Source organism: Bactrocera neohumeralis, chromosome 3, assembly GCF_024586455.1.
Source record: "Bactrocera neohumeralis isolate Rockhampton chromosome 3, APGP_CSIRO_Bneo_wtdbg2-racon-allhic-juicebox.fasta_v2, whole genome shotgun sequence".
Taxonomy (NCBI): domain Eukaryota; kingdom Metazoa; phylum Arthropoda; class Insecta; order Diptera; family Tephritidae; genus Bactrocera; species Bactrocera neohumeralis.
In genome coordinates this window covers 41,855,876-41,882,839 of record NC_065920.1, presented here as the reverse complement: position 1 = coordinate 41,882,839, position 26,964 = coordinate 41,855,876, and the positions used below count along the sequence as shown (strand labels likewise).

Genomic DNA, 26,964 nt, shown 5'->3' with positions numbered 1-26,964 from the left:
GCGGTGGCAGCTTTCCTATGTGCGCTGCAAACGCTCACAGAAAGCATCTTTGGTCACATCGTCCTTATCTCCCGTGAGGGCGTGGGCGCAAATCAGCGATATGTTGAAGAACTTCGCTTTGATGCGGATTGTGGCTAGACGGTCATCCATCTTGGTGAATGCCAGGAGTCGGTGACGGAGACTCTCTCTTACCACAAAAGTCACACCGAATTTGCGCTTCTTTAGATGACCACTGTAATTTGGACGGCGTTGATGTCTGTTTTTACAAGGACGTCAACCAGCTGGGCAGCGGAATCTTCCCAATTAAGGGACCGTTTCGCCTTCAAACGGATATTATTTGGCTACCCAGAGATTACTTGGTCTAGGACCGGAAGGAAGTCGTGAGCTGCTTGAGAACTTTTCTCACTTACAGTACCAGTTACCAACAGTACTACCTGGGGCTAAGAAGAAATTTCTATCCTTACCTCTGGTGGCATTTCATCTAGTGGTTATGAAATAATTGGTGTCAAAGTGGTGCTATCACTACGATTTTCATATTCAATGATAGAAAGTTAACTGCGTGCTTTGATAAAATAATGATCTCCGATAGGGCAAAACACCTTTGCGGCACAACAATGGCTCTGTAAATGTTACGGAAAGTCTGTTACAGCATTTATAAAGGTCATGTACTGGTTCGCTGAAATTCGACGTTACCGTAACAGCATAACTTATTTAACCTGTTCAAAAAAACCACAAGAGGAGTATCATTAAAAAATATTGCAAAAATTCATAAAATTTTGTTAGGCGAGTGTAAAATGGTATTGAACGCTCTTACTTATTAACATAAAGGGCTTTAAAAAAACGAGGAGGATATGTTATTCACGAATAACATGCACGCGATGGGTGCACCCCATTTAGAGCATCGATTAAACAGACACGTGTTTCAAAGAACAATATTTTAAACATGGATACATTCTGATTCCAATCCACTAAATCGTTTTTGATGTTTGAGACTTTTCCAAAGCACCTGAACACTCGATAGACGGCAAGGGTTTAGTTCAGACGTTTTCTTCTGGATATTACAAACTTTGGGGCAAACTTAAGAGGTATGGCAACAATAGAATTTTTTAAAAATCGTTCTTTCTTTTTGGTGTTTGGCGCCAATTGGAGATTCCAAGAGTAGCCAGGTCATCCTTCATCTGTTCTTTCCAACGGAGTGAAGGTCTTTCTTTTCATCTGCTTCTGTTGGTTGATACTTCGTCAAGACTTTCAGAGCTGAAGTGTTTTGGTTCATTCGGACGACATGACCTAGCCAGCGTAGCCGCTCAATGTCGTCGAATAACTCGTATAGATCATCGTTCCATCGAATGCGATACTCGCCGTGGCAAACTCGCAAAGGACCATAAACTTTCCATAGAATTTTTCTCTCGAAAACTCTTAACGTTGACTCACCAGATGTTGTCATCGTCCATACCATGGAATAATGTGTGACTTATAGAGTTTGATCTTTGTCCGTCGAGTGAGGACTTTACTTCTCAATTGCCTACTTAGTCCGAAGTAGCACCTGTTGGCAAGTGTTAGTCTGAGTTGGATTTCGAGGCTAACGTTATTGTTGGTCTTAATACTGGTTCCAAGATAAACGAAATTAGCTACGACTTCGAAGTTATGACTGTCAACATTGACGTGGGAGCCAAGTCGCGAGTGCGACGACTGTTTGCTTGATGACAGGAAATATTTCGTCTTGCCCTTGTTCACTACCAGACTCATTTGCTTCGCTTCCTTATACAGTCTGGAAAAAGTAGAACTAACGGCGCTGTTGTTGAAGCCAATGATATCAATATCATCGGCGTACGCCAGCAGCTGTACAGTCTTATAAATTGTTGTCTTTATTCAGATATTTATGGAGCTCGAATTATTTTCTCCAGCAATAGATTGAAGAAGTCGCACGATATGGAGGCGCCTTCTCTGAAACCTCGTTTGGTATCGGAGGGCTCGGAGAGGTTCTTTCCGATCCTGACAGAACTTTTGGTGTTGCTCAACGTCAGTTTACACAGCCATATTAGTTTTGCGGGGATACCAAATTCAGACATCGTGGCATAAAGGCAGCTCCTTTTCGTGTGTCAAAAGCAGCTTAGAAATCGACGAAGTGGTGGTGTGTGTCGATTCTACTTTCACGAGTCTTTTCCAAGATTTGGCGCATGGTGAATATCTGGTCAGTTGTTGATGGAAGGAATCAATATTTTCAAATATCCGTACGTACTTCTATGGCTATTCTCTTGTAGACTAACGACGATTTTTTTACAGTTATGGATGTTAAATGTCCCTCCGAGGCGCGTTTAAATAAAATGATTAATGACACATCGCACGATTTCTTTATTATAGTCAACAAAATTAACCGAAAAACAAATTTTTCATCAGCTTGAAGTGCAACCTTGATAAATGTTTCATTAACTCTGTGAAATAATGAATCTGCACTTGATTTGGTACCCGCTACAGTGGCCATACCCCTTAATATACCCTGTAGAGGGTAAAACCGTTATTCGTTTTTCAACCGATTGGACTATCACAGTTATGTTAAGTACTTTTCACTCCATATAGTACAATGACTGCTCGGAACATGAGATTTAGGAGGCCACTTTGAGAGTATACATAAACTTCGGTACCCGAAATCAGCCCTACCTTTCTTGTATATAAGCAAAATTAAAAATTGGAATAAAGAGTTTCACTTTTTATTTACAAAAATATTTTAGCGCACTTATGGTATTACCTGTATATTAATATATTATGTAGGTGAGTATGCATTTGCGTATATAAATAGTCAATATTCACACATTTACACTTTTCTAGAACACCGAATGATTAGCATAGAGTTTAGCGCACGCTAACATTGCGCGCTAAATGAACTAACAAGCGTTTTGTATTGTTAAATGAAGCAACAACAAAATACTTATCCATTATATAATATCCGAATCGCACAAAAAGTGTTCGTAACATGTAAACGAGGTGAACAATTAACAAATTTTGTGCCCAACCTAATCCGTATTAGTGAATATATGCAAACGAAATCATTGGCAAGTAATTGCTAACAAATTGCTACAATGTTCATACGACAACCAAACAAAGCACTCATATGCATATATGTATGTATATGTGCATATAAACATATGTATGGCTTTGTATGTATGTATGAGTCAGAAACGCTGGTGAAGCTTGAGCTACTGACTGGTCCGTCTATTTGGCTTGCGATTCATTATGTGGAAACATGGTGAAAAAGTTTACAAGAAATATCCAGCAAGTAACAACAAATACATCTGTATATGTGAATGAACAAATGTAAGCGTTGTAAGTAAGTTACAGACAACTGCCACAAATGGTGGCAGGAATGTGGCAAAAACCGCACACTAACTAAGCAATAAACGTTACAGCAGGCAAAAAGCAGAATAAATGCGGTCTTAAGTTCGAGACATACATATGTATGTATGTGTACACGCATAGATGACTTTGAGATCAGTATTGACTTGGAAATTTTATGCATTTCTGAATCTATGCTTGAATGATCGTTGGCTAGCACAGTGGTGTAATTTACTAAAATATTAAATAATTTATTGTGACTAAGAAAAAGGCAAAATAGATCCCTTAATAAAATAATTTTTTGAATAAGCTACAACTGCTTATAAATACCATATACCGCTATGAGCAAAAAAATAGTAAGATTTTGTTCATAATTTTAAAATTCTTCATTTATTATTCAAAATCTATGTCGTGCCCTTAAAGTAATCCGCTTTGCCCCCAATACACTTGGGTCAACGTTTTTTTCAATCCTCGAAACAGTTGGTAAAGCCAATTTCTGGAATAGCCTCAATGCGCGTAGCGATTCACGTATACTGTCTTTAATTACTCAAAACGGTTTCAAAACGGCAGTTGCTGAATAGGCAAAAATCACACAAAGATAAATCTGGTGAATACGGTGGTTGCGTCACGATATTAGTCGAAAATTTGGCGAAAAACTCACGAAGAATCAATGCAGTATATGACGGTGCATTATCGTGGTGCAAAAAGCAAGTGTTGTCGGCCCATAATTCCGGCCTACTTTTACGAATAGCTTCACGCAAATGGCGCATAATACTCAAATAGTTGTTGACAGTTTGACCGGTCGGAAGCAATTCGGAGTGCACCATAGCTCGATAATCGAAGAAAACTGTCAACATAGCCTTGATTTTTAACCTAATTTGACATGGTTTTTTGGCTTAGGGTCACCTTTGCCGCGATATTCGGCCGATTGATCGTCTGTTTCCGGGTCATAATCATGGATCCAAGACTCATCGTTGGTAATAATACATTTCATGACATTCTGGTAGAGAAGGCATTGTTTCACAGACGTTAACGCGATGCTGTTTTTCGAAAAAGTCTAGTGATTTTGGAAAAAGTCGTGCTTTAATTTTTCGTAGGCCCAGAAGATTTTTCAAAATGGTTTTCACTGATCCTTCCCATATTCCAACGATGCCAGTAAGAACTCTAACAGGAAAAAAATAGGACTAAGTCGATTTTAGAAAATTCAATACACCAATCGTTACAATTCTTTAAAACCTTTCAAATTAGGCTCCTTTTGCAGCGCTGCCATCGCGATGTCCAAGCATTGAAGGCGTCACAGAAAGCATTCTCCGGAATGGCCTTGAGAGCCGAGGTGCATGCTGCTTGGATCTGTCGTCTCAGAATGCTTGCCTGTCAGGCAAGGAAACAAAAAAAGTCCGGAGAGGCCACATCTGGGCTGTAGGGCGGCTGCGGAAGCGTTGGGATGCCGGCCTTGGGTTAGGTAGCTGTTCACAAGAAAGGCGGTGTGAGCCGAAGCGTTGTCGTGGTGCAACTTCCAATCGGCTGCGATGTCTTGTCGGATCCGATTGACCCTTCGTCTGAGTCTCTTAAGGACTTCCACGTAAAATTTGGAATTGACGGTTTGTTCAGGAGGAACAAATTCATGATGGACGATGCCTTTGATGTCACAAAAGACAACGAGCATCGAGCATGCTTGATCATTTCAAAGTCTCCCTCACAGATTTTCCGAGTTTCACACAAAATTTACATAATCGCGTACCTCTGCTCTAACGAACGCTGCATTTTCGGCTTTCATCACTCACAGAAACACGTCACGTGAAAATGTGTGTCTAGCCGCTCGTTCGTTAGCTAGGAACGGCCTCTACCGAATCCAGACTCCGAAGTACAGTCGCGGAGGAAAAAAATCAGTCCTATTACTTTCCGGACAAACTCTGTACATTGCTGTTGAATCATAACAAATTCAAGCCATTGTTGAAGTGGTAATGAAAAATGGATCACTTACGAGAACATGAACTAAAAACGGTCCTGGAATGTATTGCTATATGTTTGGTAGGATTTGCAGGGAACTATCAACAATGAGATCTTTTGATGCAGTATTGTAACAATCAATAGGAAGGGAATTGTGTTCCACCAGGACAACACCAGGATAACACACATCGATAATGACTCGCCAAAAGCTCCAGAAAATTGTTTGAAAAGTTCTAATGCGTCTTTCTTATAGTCCGAACTTGGTACCTAGTGATTAATACCTGTTCCTGTCTGTGGCGAATAGTTTCGCTGATTGGAAATTCACTTCAAGTCTAGCTTGTGAAAATCATGTGTAAAAGGGAGAGAATTGAATTCAATAATTTTTTTTTTCTTCTTAATTATAACTTTCAAAGGGTTAGAGGTAAATTAAGCGCTTATAAGGCCTTGAGAAAGAACGTGGTTTGGGTGGTTTGGTGCCTATTGACTGTTGGCTAAAATTTGTACTAGTATGTGTTTACAATATGTTACATTTTCCTAAGACATCCGAACAAATATAAAAGTTCAACGCCGAAATCTGCGAATGCCCAAAGAAATCGAAAGAAAAAAGAGTGGGAAATCGCCAAGTGAGCAAACAGAAAGAAGTGAGAGAAATAAGGAAACCGCCAAACTCGAAAAGAGCACGCAGGCCAACAAAATGCCGCTTTTCTACTTGAGAGTATGAGTAAGCTGATTTTTTTTTTTTGCTGCTTTTGATATTATTACTTTGTTGTTGTTGTTCCTGTTGGCGATGGTGTGCACATTGGCGCCCACGAGTATGAAATGTTGCTCCCTCTGTGCGCCATAAATAATATTTTTTCGCATAAAATATGTTATCCGATTTTCATGGCATGCCGAATAGCGGCAATATTTCATTTTTTATTACCTTTCGCTCTATGCCTGTAAGAGTGAGAGTGCGAGTGTGAGTGTAAGTTGCAGTGTATGTACCACCGTACGCTCATACATTATTGCCGGTTACCTTTGCATAGTGAAAAAAGAAATATTTGTGTTCATGCCACTAACATCCTCGCCAGCTCAACGCGCAGTTATTCATGTCATATTTTCTTACAATCCGCTCAAAATGTAACACCACCCCTTCAACCCATACACAAACACATGTATCAGCGCCCACAAAAACCGTTAAATAGGAAACGCACACATTCATAGTATTCTTGTATCTTGTTTCGAACACCTCTATAACAACGCGCCTAAATGTATGCAAGTGAGTCGATATTTTTTACATTATTGTCCAGTACTGCGAAATGTTTGTCAATGGCGAAGGTTTTCAATCAATTCATGATTTTAAAATACACATAATTAACTGGACCTTGTCTGCAGAAAATTACGTGTTAAGAGGTAACTGATTGATAACACAAAAGAAATGAACATATTGAAGCCTGCAGCAGTTGCAGTGACAAATAAAATATGTAAATTCCAAGAAAAAGAAGCGAAAAAGATGACATGTCTTTCCAACATCATTTATTCAGATCTGCACAGTAGAATGGTCATAAGTTTAGAATAGAAGATCTTTGAAGTCTACAAAATTAGATTTCTACTAAACTAACATCTCCTTTAGAACTACAGGCGTAAATGAAAAAAATTCTGTCTATGTATCGGGAGAACATCGGATAAATAACTCACTCTCCGAAATTAAATCTCTACTAGTTAAAAAAAATAGTATTCCAATTATGATACCAACAATAATCCAATAATAATCAATATATTGTATCGGTATTCACACAACTTTTAAGTTATTTAATTACTGTTTTCTGCCAACACTGAAATCAGTTTATTGTATTTCCCAACAGATGGTGCTAAATAAAAGCTTTACAATTACTGCTTGCGAAAAACTGCAGGTTTTTTATCAAAGACATAAATCATCGCTTTTCGGTCACCTGATTAATTTCGCTATTACTATTAATTATATCTGGCAACATTGGGAGCTAATTTTAAGCTGTCAAAAGTTGTTAAATTGTCCAGCTGAAAGGAGAAATTTTTAAAAGATTGTGCCTTATCAATAAAAGATATGACAGTTCAACGCCAGTAATATTCGATTAGTTAATGAATATTAACGTGTATTCTTGCCGGTTAATAGTGCTCGGAGTTCTTTTGATTTAATGCTGATAATATAGAAAAGTTGAAATAAAAAGACGGTGTTTGTTTTGCTATTGGGAATAAATTGGTCTAACTAACTTTCTTTAACATACATATTTCCACAATGAGCGAAGAATCTTCAAAGAAAAAACAAAAAACGTGCCTTCAAGTTGCAACAAATGTTTCTGAACAAAAACACAATGTAACAAGAGAGCTCAGAGGCAATAGCTTAGGTTTATGTCGTGGCTTTCGAGGATGTACCATTTGGCTCACTGGTCTGAGCGGCGCTGGCAAAACATCCATTGCATTTGAGTTAGAAGCTTATCTAGTATTACGTGGCATTCCAGCATATGGACTTGATGGTGACAACATACGCACGGGATTAAATAAAAATTTGGGTTTTACACCAGCTGATCGTCAAGAAAACATACGAAGGGTCGGGGAGGTGGCAAAATTATTTGCTGACAGTGGAGTGATTGCGATTTGCAGTTTTGTTTCACCGTTTGCTGAAGATCGCGATTTAGTTAGAAAAATTCATAAAGAAGCCGATTTAAAATTTTACGAAGTTTTTGTGGATACTCCATTGTCGGTATGCGAGTCTCGTGATGTAAAGGGTCTTTATAAGAAAGCACGAGAAGGTGTAATAAAGGGATTCACTGGAATAACACAGGATTATGAAAAACCTGTACAACCTGAGCTTGTTATTAACACTGCCGGATTTACTATAAAAGAATCTACACAGCTAGTAATAAATCTTCTGCAAGAAGAGGGAATAATTCCAAAAAGTAAGGCAAATTCAAATGAAATCGAAGAATTGTTTGTAGAACCAAAACTAAAAGAATCACTTCTGCATGAAGCAAAATCATTACATTCGATCCCTTTAACCGATGTAGATCTGCAGTGGGTTCAAGTTTTATCGGAAGGATGGGCACATCCGCTAAAAGGTTTCATGAGAGAAGATATTTTTTTGCAGACAATACATTTCAATTCAATTGCTACTGACGACGCCACAACTCGTAAAAATCAGTCAGTTCCAATTGTTTTGGCAGTGACAGAGGACATAAAAAATAAACTAGATGGCGTATCGTCTGTGGCGCTTACATATAAAGGCAACCCGGTGGCCATTATGCGTAAGCCAGAGTTTTATTTTCAACGTAAAGAGGAGAGAGTATCACGTCAATTTGGCACAAGTCATGAAGACCATCCATATATCAAGATTATTGCTCAGGGTGGAGACTATTTGGTCGGCGGAGACTTGGAAGTTTTAGAACGAATACGTTGGAATGATGGTTTAGATCAATACAGATTAACACCAAACGAATTACGAGCAAAATTTAAAGAAATGGGAGCGGACGCAATCTTTGCATTTCAATTAAGAAATCCAATTCACAATGGTCACGCACTACTAATGCAAGATACAAAACGTCAATTAATTGAAAGAGGATTTAAGAAACCAGTTTTATTGCTGCATCCCCTTGGGGGTTGGACAAAAGATGATGATGTCCCCTTGCCCGTAAGAATTGCTCAACACCAAGCAGTACTTGATTCTGGAGTTTTAAAAGCAGAAGACACTATATTAGCTATTTTCCCCTCACCAATGATGTACGCTGGGCCAACTGAAGTGCAATGGCATGCAAAAGCAAGAATGAATGCAGGGGCAAATTTTTACATTGTTGGTCGGGACCCAGCAGGTGTACCACATCCTAATAAAACACTTTACCCTGATGGCAATCTTTTTGATGCGACACACGGTGCGCGAGTGCTAAAAATGGCACCTGGTTTGGACACTATAGAAATATTACCCTTCCGAGTAGCTGCATATGACAAAAGCAATTCACGCATGGCTTTCTTTGATCCAAGCCGTAAAGACGAATTCGAGTTTATATCAGGTACCAAAATGCGTACATTAGCCAGAACGGGACAGTTACCGCCTAATGGATTCATGGTGCCGGAAGCGTGGAAAATATTATCGGAATATTACCAGTCGTTATTAAGCCAGTAAGGGTTAGTTTTTTTACAAATATTAGCAAAATTATACAAAATCATATACCTACATATGTATGTATTTATGTACGTTTATATACCCTCTATGTATTTTAAAAGTTTTTAAATTATACTTTGAAAGTGTCAATCTTTTTAACTTAATTATTTTTTAGTAAAAATGCATAAATTATTTATATTCCTATGTCTAAATACTACTTTTATGATTGTAAATCATATAGTAATATATGTATGTAGCTCCCAGCGACAAATTTATTTGAACTTCCTTAGTAATATTGCTAGAAAAATAACTACATTTCATTTGTTAATGTAAACTTTTTTTTACTTATGACCCATGTCATACGATTGAAAGTGGTTACTTTTCGATCCGTTATTTCTTAAGCTGGAAAATTTTGGTAGCTAAACCTACTTATTTTTTTATATAAATGCGTATGTACTTTGAATTTAGTTATAAGTAACAATGTTTGTTAGATTATGTGTTAAGCTCAAATTTATTTACATTTTTTTCTTGATTTTGTGCCTTTTTTATGTTATATTATACTTGTATTAATAAAAAAAAACGTTAATCTTATATTGCGCAACCAAAAATTTGTTTTTGCTGTACCTAACGGTATTACAATCCCAACGCGTGTCTTTAAAATATGTAAAATGTTTTAAACTGGTTTTTAGAAGAAGAAGGTAAGTTCTATAAATACGTAGTACAAACGTAGTAGTAGCATTGACACTTTCATACCGATGTAAACATAACGAAAGGCTAACTATGTAATATGTATCCAAGCATAGCAACTTAGTTTTAGTCTTTTCTACGAAAAGTTATAACTTCTTTGCAAAGAAATTTATGGCCAACGATAACACAGTAAATACGTTAGCGTTACTTTTTAGTGTGAAATTTTTATGCGTATTCATAAACAAACTATAACGCTAGTATATATTTCTGTAATTAAAACAACATTAGTTGTTTTTTCTCGACATCATGTTGCTTCTTATGGCCACTTAGCCTAGATGGGGCTCTATAACATACATACATACATACATACTTACATATATGCAAACTTTCCATTTGATCGTGTAGCCGAACCTGTATATAAAATCTAAAATTCTCATGTTATTTACATGGGTAAAGAAATAAGATTTCGTAAAGTTTAAATTTAAAATAAAGAGTTTGTCTGAAACTTCAGAGAGCGTTTCCAAAAAATTAGCTTGGGAAATAAGGAACATCCTAATGTATTATATATAAATATGTATGTACGCTCTTTGCAAAATACTTTCCAAAATGACGTTAAAAATATGCTAAACTTCGAACATTATTAAAAAAAATAAAAAATGATTTTCTAGTTAACCTATCATCCTCAACTCTCTCCAAACTCGTTATCAATAACAATTATATTGACCAAAACAGAAATAATAAGTAAGGAGGGGCTAAATTCAGGTGTAACCGAACATTTCATACCCTTGCAACTTGAAGGGTTCAAAGTCGGGGAAATACCATGCGTAAGGTTTGTTAGTTATATGGAGTCTAGGGCAAGTTTTCACCCCATTTTAGATACAAAGATACACTGTTATTTGAAAAATACGCTCCCCCAATTTCATTAGAATAACTCCCACATTGGCCGATATATGTATGTAGTATAAAGTCAACTAGAAGTTTGCCCAAATTTCAACAACATATCTCACAAATAGGCCAATATTTTTGGCAAAAAGTCAGCCATAAGCACCATTGACTTGGAAAACAATCCAAGTCAAATTTCGTGAAGGTATCTCGTCAAATACTAATCATGCTGATCATTATGTATATATGTATATTATAGGGTCTCCGACGCTTCTTCTAAAGGTTACAAACTTCGTATAGGGTATATTATACAAATAATTCGTGCGCAAATTCCTATGACTAATTAGTAAAATTATATTATGTTTATAATTTTGACTTTTCAACGTTTTCGTTCTTATGTATGCCGTATGTACGTACATATGTACGTCGAAAGTAAGAATGAAAATCGAAAACTATATTAAGTTAAACTAATCAACGAATTTGTGCCAACAACTGTATGTATAACTATATGCAGGTATGTGCATAAGTATGTAAATATGCGCTGGAGATAAAGGTTTAACATTTGAACAACTGCTCGTAATGAATTCTATCTGCTAAGTGTGTATATAAGTTTGTATATATTGTTTCTATAACAACAATTGTATATATGCATATATTACTAACCCAAATTATTGTTGATTTTTTATCGTTTACGTTTTTAAATAAATATTATTTTAAATCCACACTATCTACCTTTTCACTCACTATTAATTTTTAATGTTTATTTCAATGATCAGAGAAATGAAATGCTGAGAAAAAATTGAATTAAGCATCGTCATACATACATACATACATATGTAGGTATACAACAATGCATAGTGAGTACTTGATATTCTGTATGTATGAATATTAGTTTAAATGTATTGGAAAACATCAAAGATTTATCATTTTCATTAACCGCAAGTTATTTAGCTCATGCTTCCCTTGACTTTGCTTTGGTATGTTGTAATATGATTGTATGAAAAATTATGACCAGCAAAACTAATTTTGATTTCCTGGCAAAAAAATTCGATTTTTTTATATCTGAAGCAGCTACGTTTACATTTTTTTTAAATTTAATGCATTATGTAAAGGTTTCAAAATAACAAACACATTCCATAATTTTGCTGACAATGTAATGCTAATGAAGAACGAAATTCGGGGAACCAAGTAAGGAAGACCTAAGTTCGGGTGTAATCGAATGTTTCCAATTATTGAGATTGTAATGTTGCTTTGGACAGTAATAATCTGTGTCAAAGTTCGTGAAAGTATTTTTTCAAATAAAAGTTTTCCAACCATGGACTGGACTTTAATCGATCACTTAATATGAATATCGTTGGTTCTGACAAATGGGCACCTTCTTGGGGAGAAAAAGACGAAAGCAAAATTTCAGTTCGACATTTAAAAAAACTGGGGAACTACGTTATGTATCAATAAACAGCTAGACATGGCTTATTCATCTCAGCTCGTAACGATGATATATATACATTTTAAAGGCTCGCCGACATTTTCTTCCGGTTATTACAAACATCGAGACAAACTTAATGTTCTGGTATTGTAAAATGGATCCATTACAACAACACTAAATGCAAAAAATTGTGTGTGAAACCTGGCCGAGCAACCATATTGACGGCAAAGCCGAATATCCATGGCGAAAAGGTGGAATGAGAAAGGATTGCAGTATTGCGAGCTTATAACAAGGGATAAAACCCTTTTTGAGGTATGCCGAAAAATGCACGGAATTCGCGACTAGACAAGAAGCAATAATTCTCCATCATAACAACGCTGCAAGGCCGATTAAAAACTATTTTAACAGTGGCTATCAGTGGTTCAGACTCACCCGACTAACATTTCTCTTCTAGCTACCGTTTGTGCCGGTCGAGGCAGAACGCCTTCATTGGAATGAGGTTAAGAACAGGGTACAAAAGTAGGCTTCTTTACTAATTCTTGACTTTCATGCTGATGCAGTTCTTTTAAGATAGAGTCCACAAATTACCAGAAAGGAAAGAAGAACTTGTACTCAGCAAGTTTGAACGATTTAGCTTTAGATTGTGAGATACATAAGTATGTATGTATGTATATACATATGTTATATACATTTCACGCCCGCCCTAGAAACCTTTCGTACTTCCTAATTTGATTCAAAATCTTCTAATTTTTACTCAATTTAACCATTTGGTCAAAGAAACTATTGTACTTTATTACAACACGTTTCGAGAGTATGAAAATTGAAGAAAGCGAGAAAATCGAGAACAAACAATGAAGTAGTTCTTAATGTTAGAAATAGGTTCGTTGAACTTTGTAAACAAGCCTAAGGCACTAAAAACCATAAGTGGTAAAACATGCCACAAAGATCATCAAGAAGCGTGTTAAGCAAACGTACAGTCATCTGTGTAAGCAGAAATCTATCTTAGCTTAGCCAAGATACAACAGCTTCCAACTCATAACACACATAGACCTAAATACATACTTGAGTATGTAGTATGTATGTATGTGCCCATTCTTTTTTGCATGCAATTATTGAGCTAACTTATTAGCCGTCTTCGACACGCTACTTTTCTGCCCGCCATATTTGATTCTTGTAAAAAAATTTACATACATACATATGTATGTAAAAAAAACAACATTCAGTATACATTCAGTATAATAGAATATACGACTTTTTTAAAGTGTAATATAATATATCATAACCACAGCGATTCCCGCTTTGGGAATATATTTTGATACCAAAGCCAAACTTATCCTCAGCCTTCAAGAGACAAATGCAATGCTTTTATTTTTCTCGCTAAGGTGCTATTGCCGTTCTTAGCATTGTGTTCGTGAAAAAAATATACCGGAAATATTTTTTGAAGAGAACTGCAATAAGTAGTATATATTTCTGAGAATCCAAAGAACTGGATGGCACACATTTCGCCAAGATTAGCATATATTTACGACTATTACAGAGCAATTAAATTTAGCCGGTTGACAAGAAACATAAAAAATTGCCAACAGAAGCAAACACCTACTACTTTGTGACGTTCAAAGTGAAATGCTGATTATGAAATTCTTCTTCCTACGAGTTTGTTTCAGTAATGTTGTGGCGTAGCTAGGGGGGCCGAAGGGGGCTGTCGCCCCGGGCGCAACGTCTTGGGGGCGGCAAAACGATCTTCGCTGTTTTTTAATATTCAGAAAAATGCTTCAACAAATTTTTTTGCAAACTTTGTTATAAAAGATAGAGCTGTACACTCACATTGTAATAATCTGAATAACAATGAAAAATATTAATTTTTACTCTCTCTCTTCAGTCTTTGAATTTGTCTCATATCTTTTGGCTTATTCTTAAAAATAGTGATAGAACTTAAAAATGCACTTTTCTAGCTTTGATCGCTGCAAAATCACATATCATATCATTGTAATTTAAAGTTGAAGCAGTTTCACATTCTATTGAGAAAATCGCAAGATTGGACAGTCTACTCCGACACATGGTCGACCTCAAGTAAGATTTAATGAATTTAAGTTTGCTAAAAGATCTTTCACAAGATGCAACTGATACAGGTATAGTCAGTAGTATTCTTAAAGCTGTCGCTAACGTCTTGCAGGCTTCCAGTCCCATTGAAGAAATGTATAATAAAACTTTTTCTGGCGAAAATCCAATTTGTTCTTCGTTTTTCTTTGCTCTCTTTAATAAAAGTAGGACGTCTTGGATGTCACTATATAAATTTTTCTTATCCAAGTCATCTGGATAGGATTCGGCAAGTTGCTGGTTCTATAATTTGTTCAAAATCACAAAGAAACCCAAAACAGTCATTAAGATTTTCCAAATTTGTGAAACGGGTGGATATTTCCATTGATAGCTTATCCAGAATTTCGATCATACTGCGCCATATACAGGTACATATACATATACAGGTTTTATCACAATAAATTATTGTACTTTTTGTCAGATCTTTGAGTGTTTTTCTAAATGAATTTTGCTAAAAATGTGACTCAAAGTGATTTTTCATAATGTTTTTGAGGTTAATCGAATTCGTGAAAATTCAAGATTTTTAGTAGCTATTTTCGTGCCTTAACCTGGATAAAGGGGGGCAGCAGAACATCCTTGGCCCCGGGCGCCCGAAGTTGTAGCTACGCCACTGTGTTGTTATCAACTTTTTTTCTTCTCCAACGAGATTCGCCCCTACATAACCGGAAATAACTGGGCTTAACATCCGTCCAAGAGTTGTCAACTCGGCAATTCCATTACAAAACTATTTTATGAAAGTTGTATGCAGGTGTCATAGTAACTTTTTATACTCTTGCAGCATGTTGGTACAGGGTACAAAGGTTTTGTTAACCTAACGGTTGTTTGTATCACCTAAAGCTAATCGAGCTAGATATAAAGTTATACGTATACAAATGATCAGTATGATGAGACGAGTTGAATTCCAAGTGACTGTTCAACCGTTCGTCCGTCAGTCTATCTATCTGTGCAAACTGTAACTTGCGTAACAATTGAGATGTCTTGGTACACGGAACACGAGTTCGTAAGTGGGCGTAACCGGACCACTGCCACACTCACAAAATGTCATTAAATGAAAACTTATAAAGAATCTAAGCACTAAATTAAGTACAGGGCTGCAATTTATCACAGGGAGTCCTATTGGAAAGAGGCACCTATGGCTAAAAAAATGGACGTGGTCCCGCCCTCTAAAAGGTTTATTGTATTTATCTCCCAAACCATTCAAGCTAAAACAACCAAATTCGCTCAGAACAAATTGCATAAGCACCTCTACCTACACTGTAAAAATGGATGATAATCCCGCATACTGCATGTGTACTGGGACCTTTAGTTGACTTTTTACTGAAAATATCGGCCAACGTGTGAGATATATAATCGAAATTTGGAGAGATTCTTTTCTGATAGTAGTATGTCTGGAAAGGGTTAAATCGGATCAATACTTCCATTGCCAAGTTTTTCGAACTTCTGGGTGACTTATACCTCATATATGTTTTTTATTGTAACTGTATATAAGGAAATAAGCCTCTGCAAAAACAACGTTAAAATCAGATTGATTGAATTTTGTAGTTTTCTTTATAAAGGCATAAGGACATTTGATTATTAACGATAGCGATTAGGGCGAAAGAATAGAATACAAAAGAAAAGAGAAAAGATAAAGTACAGAGAAATTCCCTTGTTGTTTTGTGTTGATCCCAAATTAAGAAAGAAAATGCGACAATTCGATCATTCGTATTAACAGGCTCACTTATGTCCAAACCGTAAAGCGGAAGAGCGGCCAGATCACGCCGCAGGAGCTCCCAGCTCCCAAAAGGATGAGGGGCGGCAGCACAAAGGATGAGGGATGAGGATGCTGTTAAAGGCATCCGCATGGCTGTACTTCCTTAAAACTACCCGGCGGAGTCGCTCGGATCGGAGGAGCTTACCGTGCTCCAGGACCTCCTCATGGAAGAGGTATTCAGAGGGAATAAATACGCGGCGTCCTTCCTTGGGGTGGAGTTTAAAGGAGGTATGCTGCAGGTGGACTGCAAGTACGAGATGTCCGTCAACTGTCTGCGGGAGTTCGCCCCAAAGCTGGAAGGCTGGAAGGGTCCCGTCCTCTATGCGAGGACTTGCCAATCATGCATAGCATGACAATGTTCCTCCCCCGTTGCGGGGACAAGCCCTATGAGTTCGACCTAGGTCTGGTGAAGAGCCAAAACCTGGGCCTCAGTACCGCAGCTTGGCGCGTCGTCAGCAGCAAGATGGAAGAAATAGGAGATATGAAAGGTTGGAGACTGTACTTGCACATAGACGAAGAGTCGTACAAGTACGTCCGAGTAGCGAGCTTCCGCCTGTTTTACAGGTTCAGCACGGTGGTCATGCGGACCCATAAGCCCGCAGCCACCGGGAGCAAGGCAGCAGACAAGTCTGCGACTCAACAAAGCAGGAGTATCGTAAAACAGGCAGCGACTGTAACGGCCCCGGAGGTGGAAAGTATGCAGGTGGACGAGGTTGCGAATCAGCCCAGCAAGAGCAGGGCTGGGCAGGCTAAGCCTGCGGCGACCCCCAAAGTTCCTGCTGATAGTTCCTGCGGCAGGGAGCAGAGCTACCCTCCACCCAGTAATTCCTCGAGGGACTAGGAGACCCACTGGATGGCAGCGCGGTTGACGTTGGGGATGAGGATCTGCACCTCCTCAAACCACTATTATAGTGGCCGTCAACACGGAAGTCGCCCAGGTGAACCTGCATTACGCGGCGACAGCTTCAGCTGTCATAACGAGCAGGTTCACAGCGGATAAATTGGGCATCCTGCTGATCCAAGAGCCTTGGGTCCATAGAGGAGAGGTTAAAAGCCTCAAGACGGAGTGCAATAAGGTAATCTGGGATCTATCTAGCGAGAGACCTAGAACTTCCATAGTGGTCCGGAATAATATTGAATTCTTCTGCATTTCAGAGTTCCTGACGCAGGATCTGGTAGCGGTGTAAGCTAGGGACTTCGAAGGCAAGGACTTCGTCCTGGCTTCAGCCTATTTTCCAGGGGAGGCATCCACGGCACCCCCGGAGGTGGTGGAAAGGCTGGTGGAGAACTGCAGAAGATACAGGCCTCCCCTAATTATTGGCTGTGACGCAAGCGCCCACCACTTGGAATGGGGCAGTCCAAACTGCAACGCAAGAGGTGAGTCTCTTTTAGAGTACATATTAGGTAATAGCTTAGCGATAGAGAATGTAAGGTGTGAACCCACATTCATAACCATAAGCAGTAGGGAGGTGTTGCACATCACCTTGAACGATGAGCCCGCGAACGAATTGGTCTCACAATGGAGAGTCTCAACGGAGCCCTCCTTGTCAGGCCACCGGATTGTAAGGTTCACGCTAAAGGTAGAGGTCAGACAACTCCCCCCTAGACGCAACTCTCGGAAGCGAACTGGGATACCTTCAGGGCGATACTAAGTGAGGAATTGAGCAGGGAGGGGCAGACTGATAATAGCGTTTCAGGCACAGGAATTGAGAGTAGGCTGTTACTTATGCTTATCATGGCAGTTGCCCTTTAAAAGTGCCCACAGACAGACGAAGGGGGAGCAGTTTCTACTGCCATACTTGATTCGGCTGCTGAGAGAGAGCCTCGCAATGGCGTACATCCCTGAAGTATGGAGGACAGCGAAGATGATCTTCATACCCAAAGTAGGAAGGAAAGATTACTCATCTTTCAGGCCAATCAGTCTGACTTCTTTCCTACTAAAAACCATGAAGAAGATCGTGGATCATGAAATAAGGTCGAAAGCGCTGAACAGGGCACCCCTGCATGCTACGAGATCAAATCGCTACTAGTGCAGGAGTGCAGAGAACTGCTCAACAGCCTTGCGAAAAGAAACCAGGTGCACCTAATCTGGGTACCAGGTCACAGTAACGAACTGGCTGCTGAACTCGCCCGCTCCGCAGCCCCGGGTCCCCATACCATAAAGGAGCTATTCCGCAAGGAAGGAGTGGGCAAGGAAGAGTATTGGCAACGAACACACGGCATGCGACATGTCAAGTTGCTAATTTGAGGGTACGACTTAAGCAGGTTCAAAGTTGTAATTAACCTCCCCAGGAAAATAACTCAGGCTACGGGTCGCATTTTATACCGGCCACTGGCAGCTGAATATGCATTTGTATAACAAGGGCCTATCTTCTTGCGCTAACTGCCGGTTCTGCGACAGGGAGCCTGAAACACCGGAACACCTGCTGATCGACTGCACAGCAGTCTGTAGACGCAGGATTAAGGCCCTTGGATCCATTTCCTGATAGGGATCGCATCGCTTCACTAGCACCCGGAAAAATATTGGACTTCATCAATGTGCTGGGGCTAAGTGAGTCTTTGTGATTTAGGAGAGGGCACAATAGGCATAAGATCGCGGTACATTCCTCATCTGTAAATCTAATCTAATCTAACAGGCTCATAAAAGACTTACATATAAAATTAACAAAATAATTGCTTTACACTTTTATTAACTAAATTTCAATCATATCTTTCATAAATTTATAATTAACAGTTAAAAAGAGAAATAACTTTGTGAATATATATATATGTACATATATTTAAATATATATGTAATTTTTTTAATGATCCAGATAGAATCTGTGTCGAGTTAGCAACGCGATGCGCTTGTACGTGGTTTCATGCCTTTTAATTTAGATTAACTAAAAGACAATGTTTACTTTTTACAATGTAATAAAATAGAATGCATTTCATATGCAGTAACAATTTATTCTTATCAAGTCAAATTATTTAATTTACTACATATATTTAATCACTAGGTAACTCATAGAACTCCTTTAGCGCCTGCTTAGTTTCCTCCGCATCCGTACTCACAAAACAAAGACCCAAATCTTTATCAGCCACAACCTTTTGCCAGAAATGTTGAAGTTTGCTTTGTACAACTCGAGTTCTTATTTCGCTAATCCAGTTGTTGTAGTCATCAAATGCGTTGAAGTCATAACATTGTTTACGATAAACTGCTAACGATGCTTCCAACTTTTCATAATTTAAGCTCTCTTTTGATTCGAATAGTAATGACCAAATAGTATTGCGCATTTGCTTTGCGTAAACCTGAAATTTTGCATCACGCTCTGTACGATTTTCGATTTTCAAAACAATGCAGTTTATTAGTTGACGAAAATCTTCAGCTGGCGTATCCTCACTAACTCTATCAAAAGTCAGTGTAGAACTGCTATCAGTTGCAGTGCTTGCACCGTTATGAATAAATTCAGCTTTAACCTTAGCAGTTGTGTTTGTTTTGCTTTCCGGTTGGTTTTCTTGTAACGTAAATAAGGATTTTACCACTTTGGCTGCACGCTTTGCGTTCTTCTCACGCATTTCAGGCACTTTCCAGAAGATTTCTACGAAATTTTTATCATCTAACATTTCAGCAAATTGCTCATCGTCTTCACTAGCATTTGATAATATTTTCCTTTCTAAAACATCCAACACATTTTGCTCATAAATGTGTGCCAATGACTCGAAGGGTAAAAGATCGGGGTGATATGTGTCACGTGGCTCATCACACACTTTCGCATTTATAGTCAAGTCCATTGAATCAATTAGATCATCTATGGCAGCAATTTGCTCTTTAGTGCATTCTGTTTTTTGTGTACGAAGGCGAGGGAATTGGAAATACTGATGCTGTGAATGATAGGCTATTTCGACCATTGTAAGGGAGGCGGGCCTGTCGGAATTCAACTGTTAAATTAATTTATTATTTTTATAATTTATAATGGAAAGCTTGCTGCTAAAGAAATTTCATTGCAATATTTAAATGATTAATAAAAAATTTTAAATACCTTATTGGGCAAAAGAACTACCATTTTTGGAGTATTAAATGCAGTGCTAAACACTTTGCAACAAAGCATAGCCATATTTGAATTCGTCATAGCGCGTACTAATGCATCCAATTTCTGCGCTGAAGCATTCATGCCTTTCTGATGCACAATCCAGTATAACGAATCACCACAAAAATACTCTTCCGGTATAGAATTGCGTTTTATAAAACCAACAAACTTTAAGCCTGGTTCATAGCGTTCCTTATTATCTTTCAATGATTCATCATAGGGTATTGGTGTGGAACCCAACATATAACCATCAATGAGTTCCTCCTCAGTAGGCTCAATCTCTGAACCACGTACAAAAGATTTCAATTCACGCGAAATTAGTTCATCATCTTGGCCCCAACACTTCTTTAATTTGATATTGCTTTCATCTTTCATATAAATAATACCAGAAATTTTTATGTTGATCTCTGAACCAATAGTTAGTTTACTATTCCAAACCCACGGACGTTTATTGGTAATTTTGAATATACAACGTTTAGCTTCTTCAAAATTACAAAGCTTCGCACTGCAATTGGTTATCAATTGTAAGGCGTAGTCTTCATTTTTGAGTTGGTTTTTGCTTTTTTTGCCATCTCGAAATATTGCTTTCGGTAAGCCGCTAATTGGATTATCGATGTATTGTATATTCTCTGATCTATTGAAACGTAATGAAAAAGTAAAGCTTATATTCATGTTACACAAAGATAAATTAATAACACCTACATTACGACTAATTCGACTTCTGTTTGGGCCACATTTTGTGCGATAACGTCAAACATATCATAAGAGTTTTTCACATCATTGAAATCGTAGAAGAATAGTATTCTGGATTTTTGGAACTTGAAGCATCTGTACAAATTAAGTGTTTCAGATGTCTTTTTTAAAAGAGAGGCAATTAGTTATACTTACTCTTCACCTCTTTTTATAACTTCCATTGCTACAACTAATGCCTCAAGCCATTCACCATCATCACAAGCATTCTCATTTACAAATTTATAGAAGTTCAAAAGTAATTGCCATGTAGGACACTGTGGCTGCTGATATTGTGTTATATTATTGTAACTATCTGGGAAAACATGCTCATTGACATCGTTGGAAGTTTTTTCAGTACCAAGTAGCACAAATGAAACAAAATCTTTTTTTCCCGCACAAATCTAAAATATATGTAGGTATATGTAATTCTATTTCAGTATTTTTATATTTTTTAATGGAAGCTTACTTTTTCTTTTAAAATTTCTGATACTAATTTCACGGATTTCAATTTCAAATTTTCATTGGCGCACGGTCGAATATCTAGGACGGCAACAACAAATTCCTAATAGTAATAAAAAAAAAATGATTGCTGTCAAAGTTTACAAAATAAGTTATTATAATTACTTTTTTTTATATTTACCTTATTGAATGCCATTTTGCTGACTTTTTGAAAAACAGAAATTTGTTTGTCTAGATTTGTTGTGAAATTTGGCCGCCACAATTTTACAGCTGACAATCAACAAAAGCAGACACCAAAGTCGACAATAGAATGACATCGATGTCAGATCGATTTGAATTTAAAATAATATCGGATAAACGATAAATAAAAATTTAAGTTTCATGTTAATAGAATAAAAATACATTAGGGGTATTATATAGTATAGGGTATAGTGACATATGAATGGCTAATTCGGTCAATTTGTTGTGAATGGCTATTAAGCATGGCTATTGTGAATTGGCGCTCCTTCTGCATACATTTTTAACAAAAAAAAAAAACTGTAACAAATCTTTATAATTTAAATAGAAATAATAAAATCTATTTAAAACTTACCTTCCTCAACAATTTAACGACGTAATATGTCTTTATGTATCGGGTGATTTTTTAAGAGCTTGATAACTTTTTTAAAAAAAAAAACGCATAAAATTTGCAAAAAATCATCGGTTCTTTATTTGAAACGTTAGATTGGTTCATGACATTTACTTTTTGAAGATAATTTCATTTAAATGTTGACCGCGGCTGCGTCTTAGGTGGTCCATTCGAAAGTCCAATTTTTGGGCAACTTTTTTTCGAGCATTTCGGTTCGAAATAGTGTTTGAATTTCTTCGGAAATGTTGTCTTCCAAAGCTGGAATAGTTGCTGGCTTATTTCTGTAGACTTTAGACTTGACGTAGCCCCACAAAAAATAGTCTAAAGGCGTTAAATCGCATGATCTTGGTGGCCAACTTACGGGTCCATTTTTGAGAGATGAATTGTTCTCCGTGAAAGTTTTCCTCAAAATGGCCATAGAATCGCGAGCCGTGCGGCATGTAGCGCCATCTTGACCAATGAAACCACATGTCAACCAAGTTCAGTTCTTCCATTTTTGGCAACAAAAAGTTTGTTAGCATCGAACGATAGCGATCGCCATTCACCGTAACGTTGCGTCCAACAGCATCTTTGAAAAATACGGTCCAATGATTCCACCAGCGTACAAACCACACCAAACAGTGCATTTTTTCGGGATGATGGGCAGTTCTTGAACGGCTTCTGGTTGCTCTTCACCCCAAATGCTGCAATTTTGCTTATTTACGTAGCCATTCAACCAGAAATGAGCCTCATCGCTGAACAAAATTTGTCGATAAAAAAGCGGATTTTCTGCCAACTTTTCTAGGGCCCATTCACTGAAAATTCGACGTTGTGGCAGATCGTTCGGCTTCAGTTCTTGCACGAGCTGTATTTTATACGGTTTTACACCAAGATCTTTGCGTAAAATCTTCCATGTGGTCGAATAACACAAACCCAATTGCTGCGAACGGCGACGAATCGACATTTCACGGTCTTCAGCCACACTCTCAGAAACAGACGCAATATTCTCTTCTGTACGCCCTGTACGCATTCGTTTGGTTGGTTTAATGTCCAATAAAGTAAACTGAGTGCGAAACTTGGTCACAATCGCATTAATTGTTTGCTCACTTGGTCGATTATGTAGACCATAAATCGGACGTAAAGCGCGAAACACATTTCGAACCGAACACTGATTTTGGTAATAAAATTCAATGATTTGCAAGCGTTGCTCGTTAGTAAGTCTATTCATGATGAAATGTCAAAGCATACTGAGCATCTTTTTCTTTGACACCATGTCTGAAATCCCACGTGATCTGTCAAATACTAATGCATGAAAATCCTAACCTCAAAAAAATCACCCGATAGAATGACAGCTAAAACAGGGTTGCAATTATATTTTTGCGTGACATTGCACGCAAATATACATGGGTTTTGGTCTGACATATTTTACTGCCATTGCAAATAATTTTCTGCTTGTGTTTTAGCCCTGACAGACGACAGCGCTAATTTGCATTATCGGGCTTAATTTACATTTACTTGCGCATTTGACCCATGTTAATGCAAGTTTGTAATGCACAAGAATTCCGTGCATTTAGCTGAATTTTCCAAATTTTAGTAGGCAACACTGCTCAAAAATGGCCGATTTTTTCTATTTGCACTGTAAGCACAAACAAGGCGGCAGATTTCAAGCGACATCGTCAAACAATAACAGAAACTAGCCATTTTTGGGCAGTGTTGCCTACTAAAATTTGGTAAATTCAGCTTAATGCACGGAATTCTTGTGCATTACAAACTTGCATTAACGTGGGTCAAATGCGCAAGTAAATGTAAATTAAGGCCGCTAATGCATATTAGCGCTGTCGTCTGTCAGGGCTATTATATTGCTAATTAAATTATGTGCAGATATATTAACAGAAACAAATTTTAATATTTTTAGATGGCAGAAAATAAACAACGCACAGTTTGCCATCCATTTTTCCAATATTCCTAACTTTTGCCGTCTGTCACCATAAAATTTCAATGCGCATTAGCGTTGCTTAAGGCGCATTAATTTTGCTCATCTGTCAGGGCTATTTGTTGTTGTGCCGGTGTACCAAGAGGAAATATATGCAATTCTTGCACCGTGCAAGGGTTTTGCAAGAGCAAGCGAATACCCCTATTGTAATTCTTTTAATATCCTATGTATTGGTAAAAAGTATTTTGAATACTTTTTCAAAAATTGAAACCGGCTCCCTACGTTAGAAAAAGATCATGAGTTTTCTCATATTTACAATTATAATTTATTAGTAAGATGTATAAAATTTCAAATATAAATAATTCCTTTGGAAAACATTTAAGGTGATTATTATATGTTTTAATATATAAATGTGTAATTATATGTATAGGGGATACATGGCGAACATAAGTTTTATTTAATTAGAAGATTTGTGTAAAAAATAATATAAGCAGGTGTTATAAATTTTCTTGGTGAGAAACTGGCAACTCCAATTTCTTTTTGTTTTTGCTTTTATCGAAAATCAATCGAAACTTGCCAGCAAAACAAAATACAAATAAATATAAAAATATATAACCGATTTGTTGTACGCCAAAACAAGTGTAACAAAAGAAGAAAAGTACATCAATATTATTTCGAGACGCAGATGTTGCACTTTAGTTATTAATGCATGAATCATTTTATCTGTGCACTAGATACAACAGTGACGTCATTTTCCGTTTTCTTTAGCAAATGGAGCCTCACAACCTCCATAGTTGTAAAATTCTTTTGGTTTCGGATCTTCCATATCATCAAAATAATCAGAATCTCTAGCCCAACAAGGGCCTAGTTCTTTTTCAACAATGTGCTCTCTCCAAAAATCGACCATATTGCGTTTCATCAATTCGTCCCGTACCCCAATTATCCAATCATTATAAGTAAATGGGTCATAAAAGCACGCATCCTCTTTGATCTTTTTTAACAACTCTGCAATTTTTGATTGATCTTCCTTTTTAATGGAACCAGGTACAAAAAGAAGCTCCCACACAATGTTTTGCGCAGCAGCGGCAATTTTCTTATAGTTATTCTCTATTAGGTTATCATCTCTTATACTTTCTGATTGGACATTTTCCTCCATTAGACGCTCATAATCTTCTAGTGGAGTTTCCAACGAAATCACAGGTTCAAAAGTCAACTGAGAAACAAATGGACATATACTGTACAATGGAACAATTTTAGATATTAAGGCAAAACTTACAGCATTAGTAGAAGCAATTGGTGTTTGGAGTACAGCTGGGGTCGAGAGATTCAAAAAGTTTGACAAACTAGAATTATCCACTTGTTCAAAAGGTGCCACGCAGCCAGCATAATTGTAAAATTCTCTTGGCGACGGGTCTTCCATGTCATCAAATAAATCAGAATCTCTGGCCCAACAAATACCTAGTTCCTTTTTGACCATGTGATCACGCCAAAAGTCAATCATATTATTATTCAACAATTTGTCGCGCACAACAATTATCCATTCGTTATAGCTATTTGGGTCGAAAAAGCATGCGTCCTCCTTTATTTTGTTTAAAAACTTTGCGATTTTTTCTTGATCCTCCTTTGTAATGGAACTATCTTCAAAAAGGAGTTTATCCACAGTTTTTCTCGCGAGAGTAGCTATTTTCTTATAATTATTCTCTAACGTATAATCATCTTCTACATTTTCTGATTGGACATACTGTTCCATGAGACGTTCATAATCCGCCAAAGGTGTTTCCAAAGATATTTTTGGTTCAAAATTGGCCTAAGGAAAAATATTTACAAAATTCAAATGTATCTAAGTATGCATGATGCAACTTACCGCACTGGTCATGGTTGGTCTCGTTTGATGTACAATCGGACTTGATGGCTTTAATAAATTTGCCGGGCTTGAATTAAACATTTTATATACGTGGAGATAAATATATAAAAGAAATAATAGTATAATAAGTAGAAAATGTTGAGTACGTATGAATCACGCGAAAAATTGCTTTACCTGTACGTAAGTTATTGTTGTGATAATTTGAAAAAAACAAATACACTAATCAGATGATGCCAGATTCTTCGTTATCGCGAAAATAGGGTTTCCGAAACTCCCAAAAATTTAACAAGCTATTTTAGAAGACCATAATGAATATAATAGGGGTATTCTCTTGCTCGTGCAAAACACTTGCACGGTGTAAGAATTGAAGATTTTTCCACCTAATGCAACGGCACAACAACAAACACACGCAGAAAAATATTTGCAAGGGCTGTAAAATATGTCAGACCAAAACCCATGTTTATTTTCGTGCCATGACAAGTAACAAAATAATTGCAACCCTGTGCTAGCTGTTAAATACATATTTTGAGAAGTTGAGCAAGGAGGCAGATTTCAAGCGACATCTGTCAAACAATAGCAGAAACTAGCCATGTTTGCGCAGTATTGCCTACTCAAATTTGATAAATTCAGCTAAATGCACGGAATTCTTCTGCTTTACAAACTTGCATTAACATGGGTCAAATGCGCAAGTAAATGTAAATTAAGCCCGCTAATGCATATTAGCGCTGTCGTCTGTCAGGGCTATAATTCGTTTCTAACCATTTATTTTATATTAAATAGTGCAAAAATAAATACATATGTATTTTATTGATCTGGAAGACCTCCTCTATCCGTATATACCCATTTTAACCCCGAATTCAGAGGATGTTATTCTAAATCCCAGCCCTTTTCAACTCTTGATGAAAGTGTTCAAAAGTATTGAACAATCTATGCCAGTTATTGAAAGCCGCCTCAAGAAACATTATAGAATAGTTCATTTTAAGTATTAAGTTTTGATGACTTCAGCACAATACTCGGTATTTTCAATTATAACAGTAACACTTCAGTTGAGCCATTCACAATA

At 37.4% G+C, this 26,964-nt stretch overlaps 3 protein-coding genes and 1 long non-coding RNA gene across 5 annotated transcripts; 2 read left to right on the top strand and 2 right to left on the bottom strand.

Moving 5' to 3' along the window:
• The first annotated feature begins 7,291 nt into the window (after positions 1 to 7,291).
• LOC126752577 (bifunctional 3'-phosphoadenosine 5'-phosphosulfate synthase) lies at positions 7,292 to 9,452 on the top strand. Its single transcript, XM_050463490.1, has one exon. It carries the CDS (start codon positions 7,535 to 7,537, stop codon positions 9,410 to 9,412), a length of 1,878 nt encoding a protein of 625 aa, XP_050319447.1. The 5' UTR covers positions 7,292 to 7,534; the 3' UTR covers positions 9,413 to 9,452.
• A 7,115-nt stretch (positions 9,453 to 16,567) lies between these two features.
• Positions 16,568 to 18,802, top strand: LOC126752729 (uncharacterized). The gene is made up of 3 exons (XR_007666028.1): positions 16,568 to 16,813; positions 16,849 to 17,798; positions 18,600 to 18,802. It is a non-coding gene; the product is annotated as an uncharacterized LOC126752729 (long non-coding RNA).
• A 90-nt stretch (positions 18,803 to 18,892) lies between these two features.
• Positions 18,893 to 21,798, bottom strand: LOC126752564 (X-ray repair cross-complementing protein 5). The gene is made up of 6 exons (XM_050463473.1): positions 21,679 to 21,798; positions 21,505 to 21,600; positions 21,195 to 21,439; positions 21,009 to 21,134; positions 20,259 to 20,940; positions 18,893 to 20,157 (listed from the first exon to the last, which is right to left on the bottom strand). The coding sequence occupies exons 1-6, from the start codon at positions 21,691 to 21,693 to the stop codon at positions 19,225 to 19,227; spliced, it is 2,097 nt and encodes a 698-aa protein (XP_050319430.1). The 5' UTR covers positions 21,694 to 21,798; the 3' UTR covers positions 18,893 to 19,224.
• Positions 21,799 to 24,338: 2,540 nt separating this feature from the next.
• LOC126752645 (uncharacterized) lies at positions 24,339 to 26,157 on the bottom strand. Of its 2 annotated transcripts, XM_050463594.1 has the most exons (4): positions 26,076 to 26,157; positions 25,902 to 25,968; positions 25,314 to 25,844; positions 24,339 to 25,250 (listed from the first exon to the last, which is right to left on the bottom strand). In XM_050463594.1, the coding sequence occupies exons 2-4, from the start codon at positions 25,911 to 25,913 to the stop codon at positions 24,786 to 24,788; spliced, it is 1,008 nt and encodes a 335-aa protein (XP_050319551.1). In that variant the 5' UTR covers positions 25,914 to 25,968; positions 26,076 to 26,157; the 3' UTR covers positions 24,339 to 24,785. The 2 variants fall into 2 exon arrangements, with proteins under 2 accessions (XP_050319551.1, XP_050319549.1); XM_050463592.1 differs by lacking the exon at positions 26,076 to 26,157 and having other exon boundaries at positions 25,902 to 26,069.
• Positions 26,158 to 26,964: the final 807 nt, after the last annotated feature.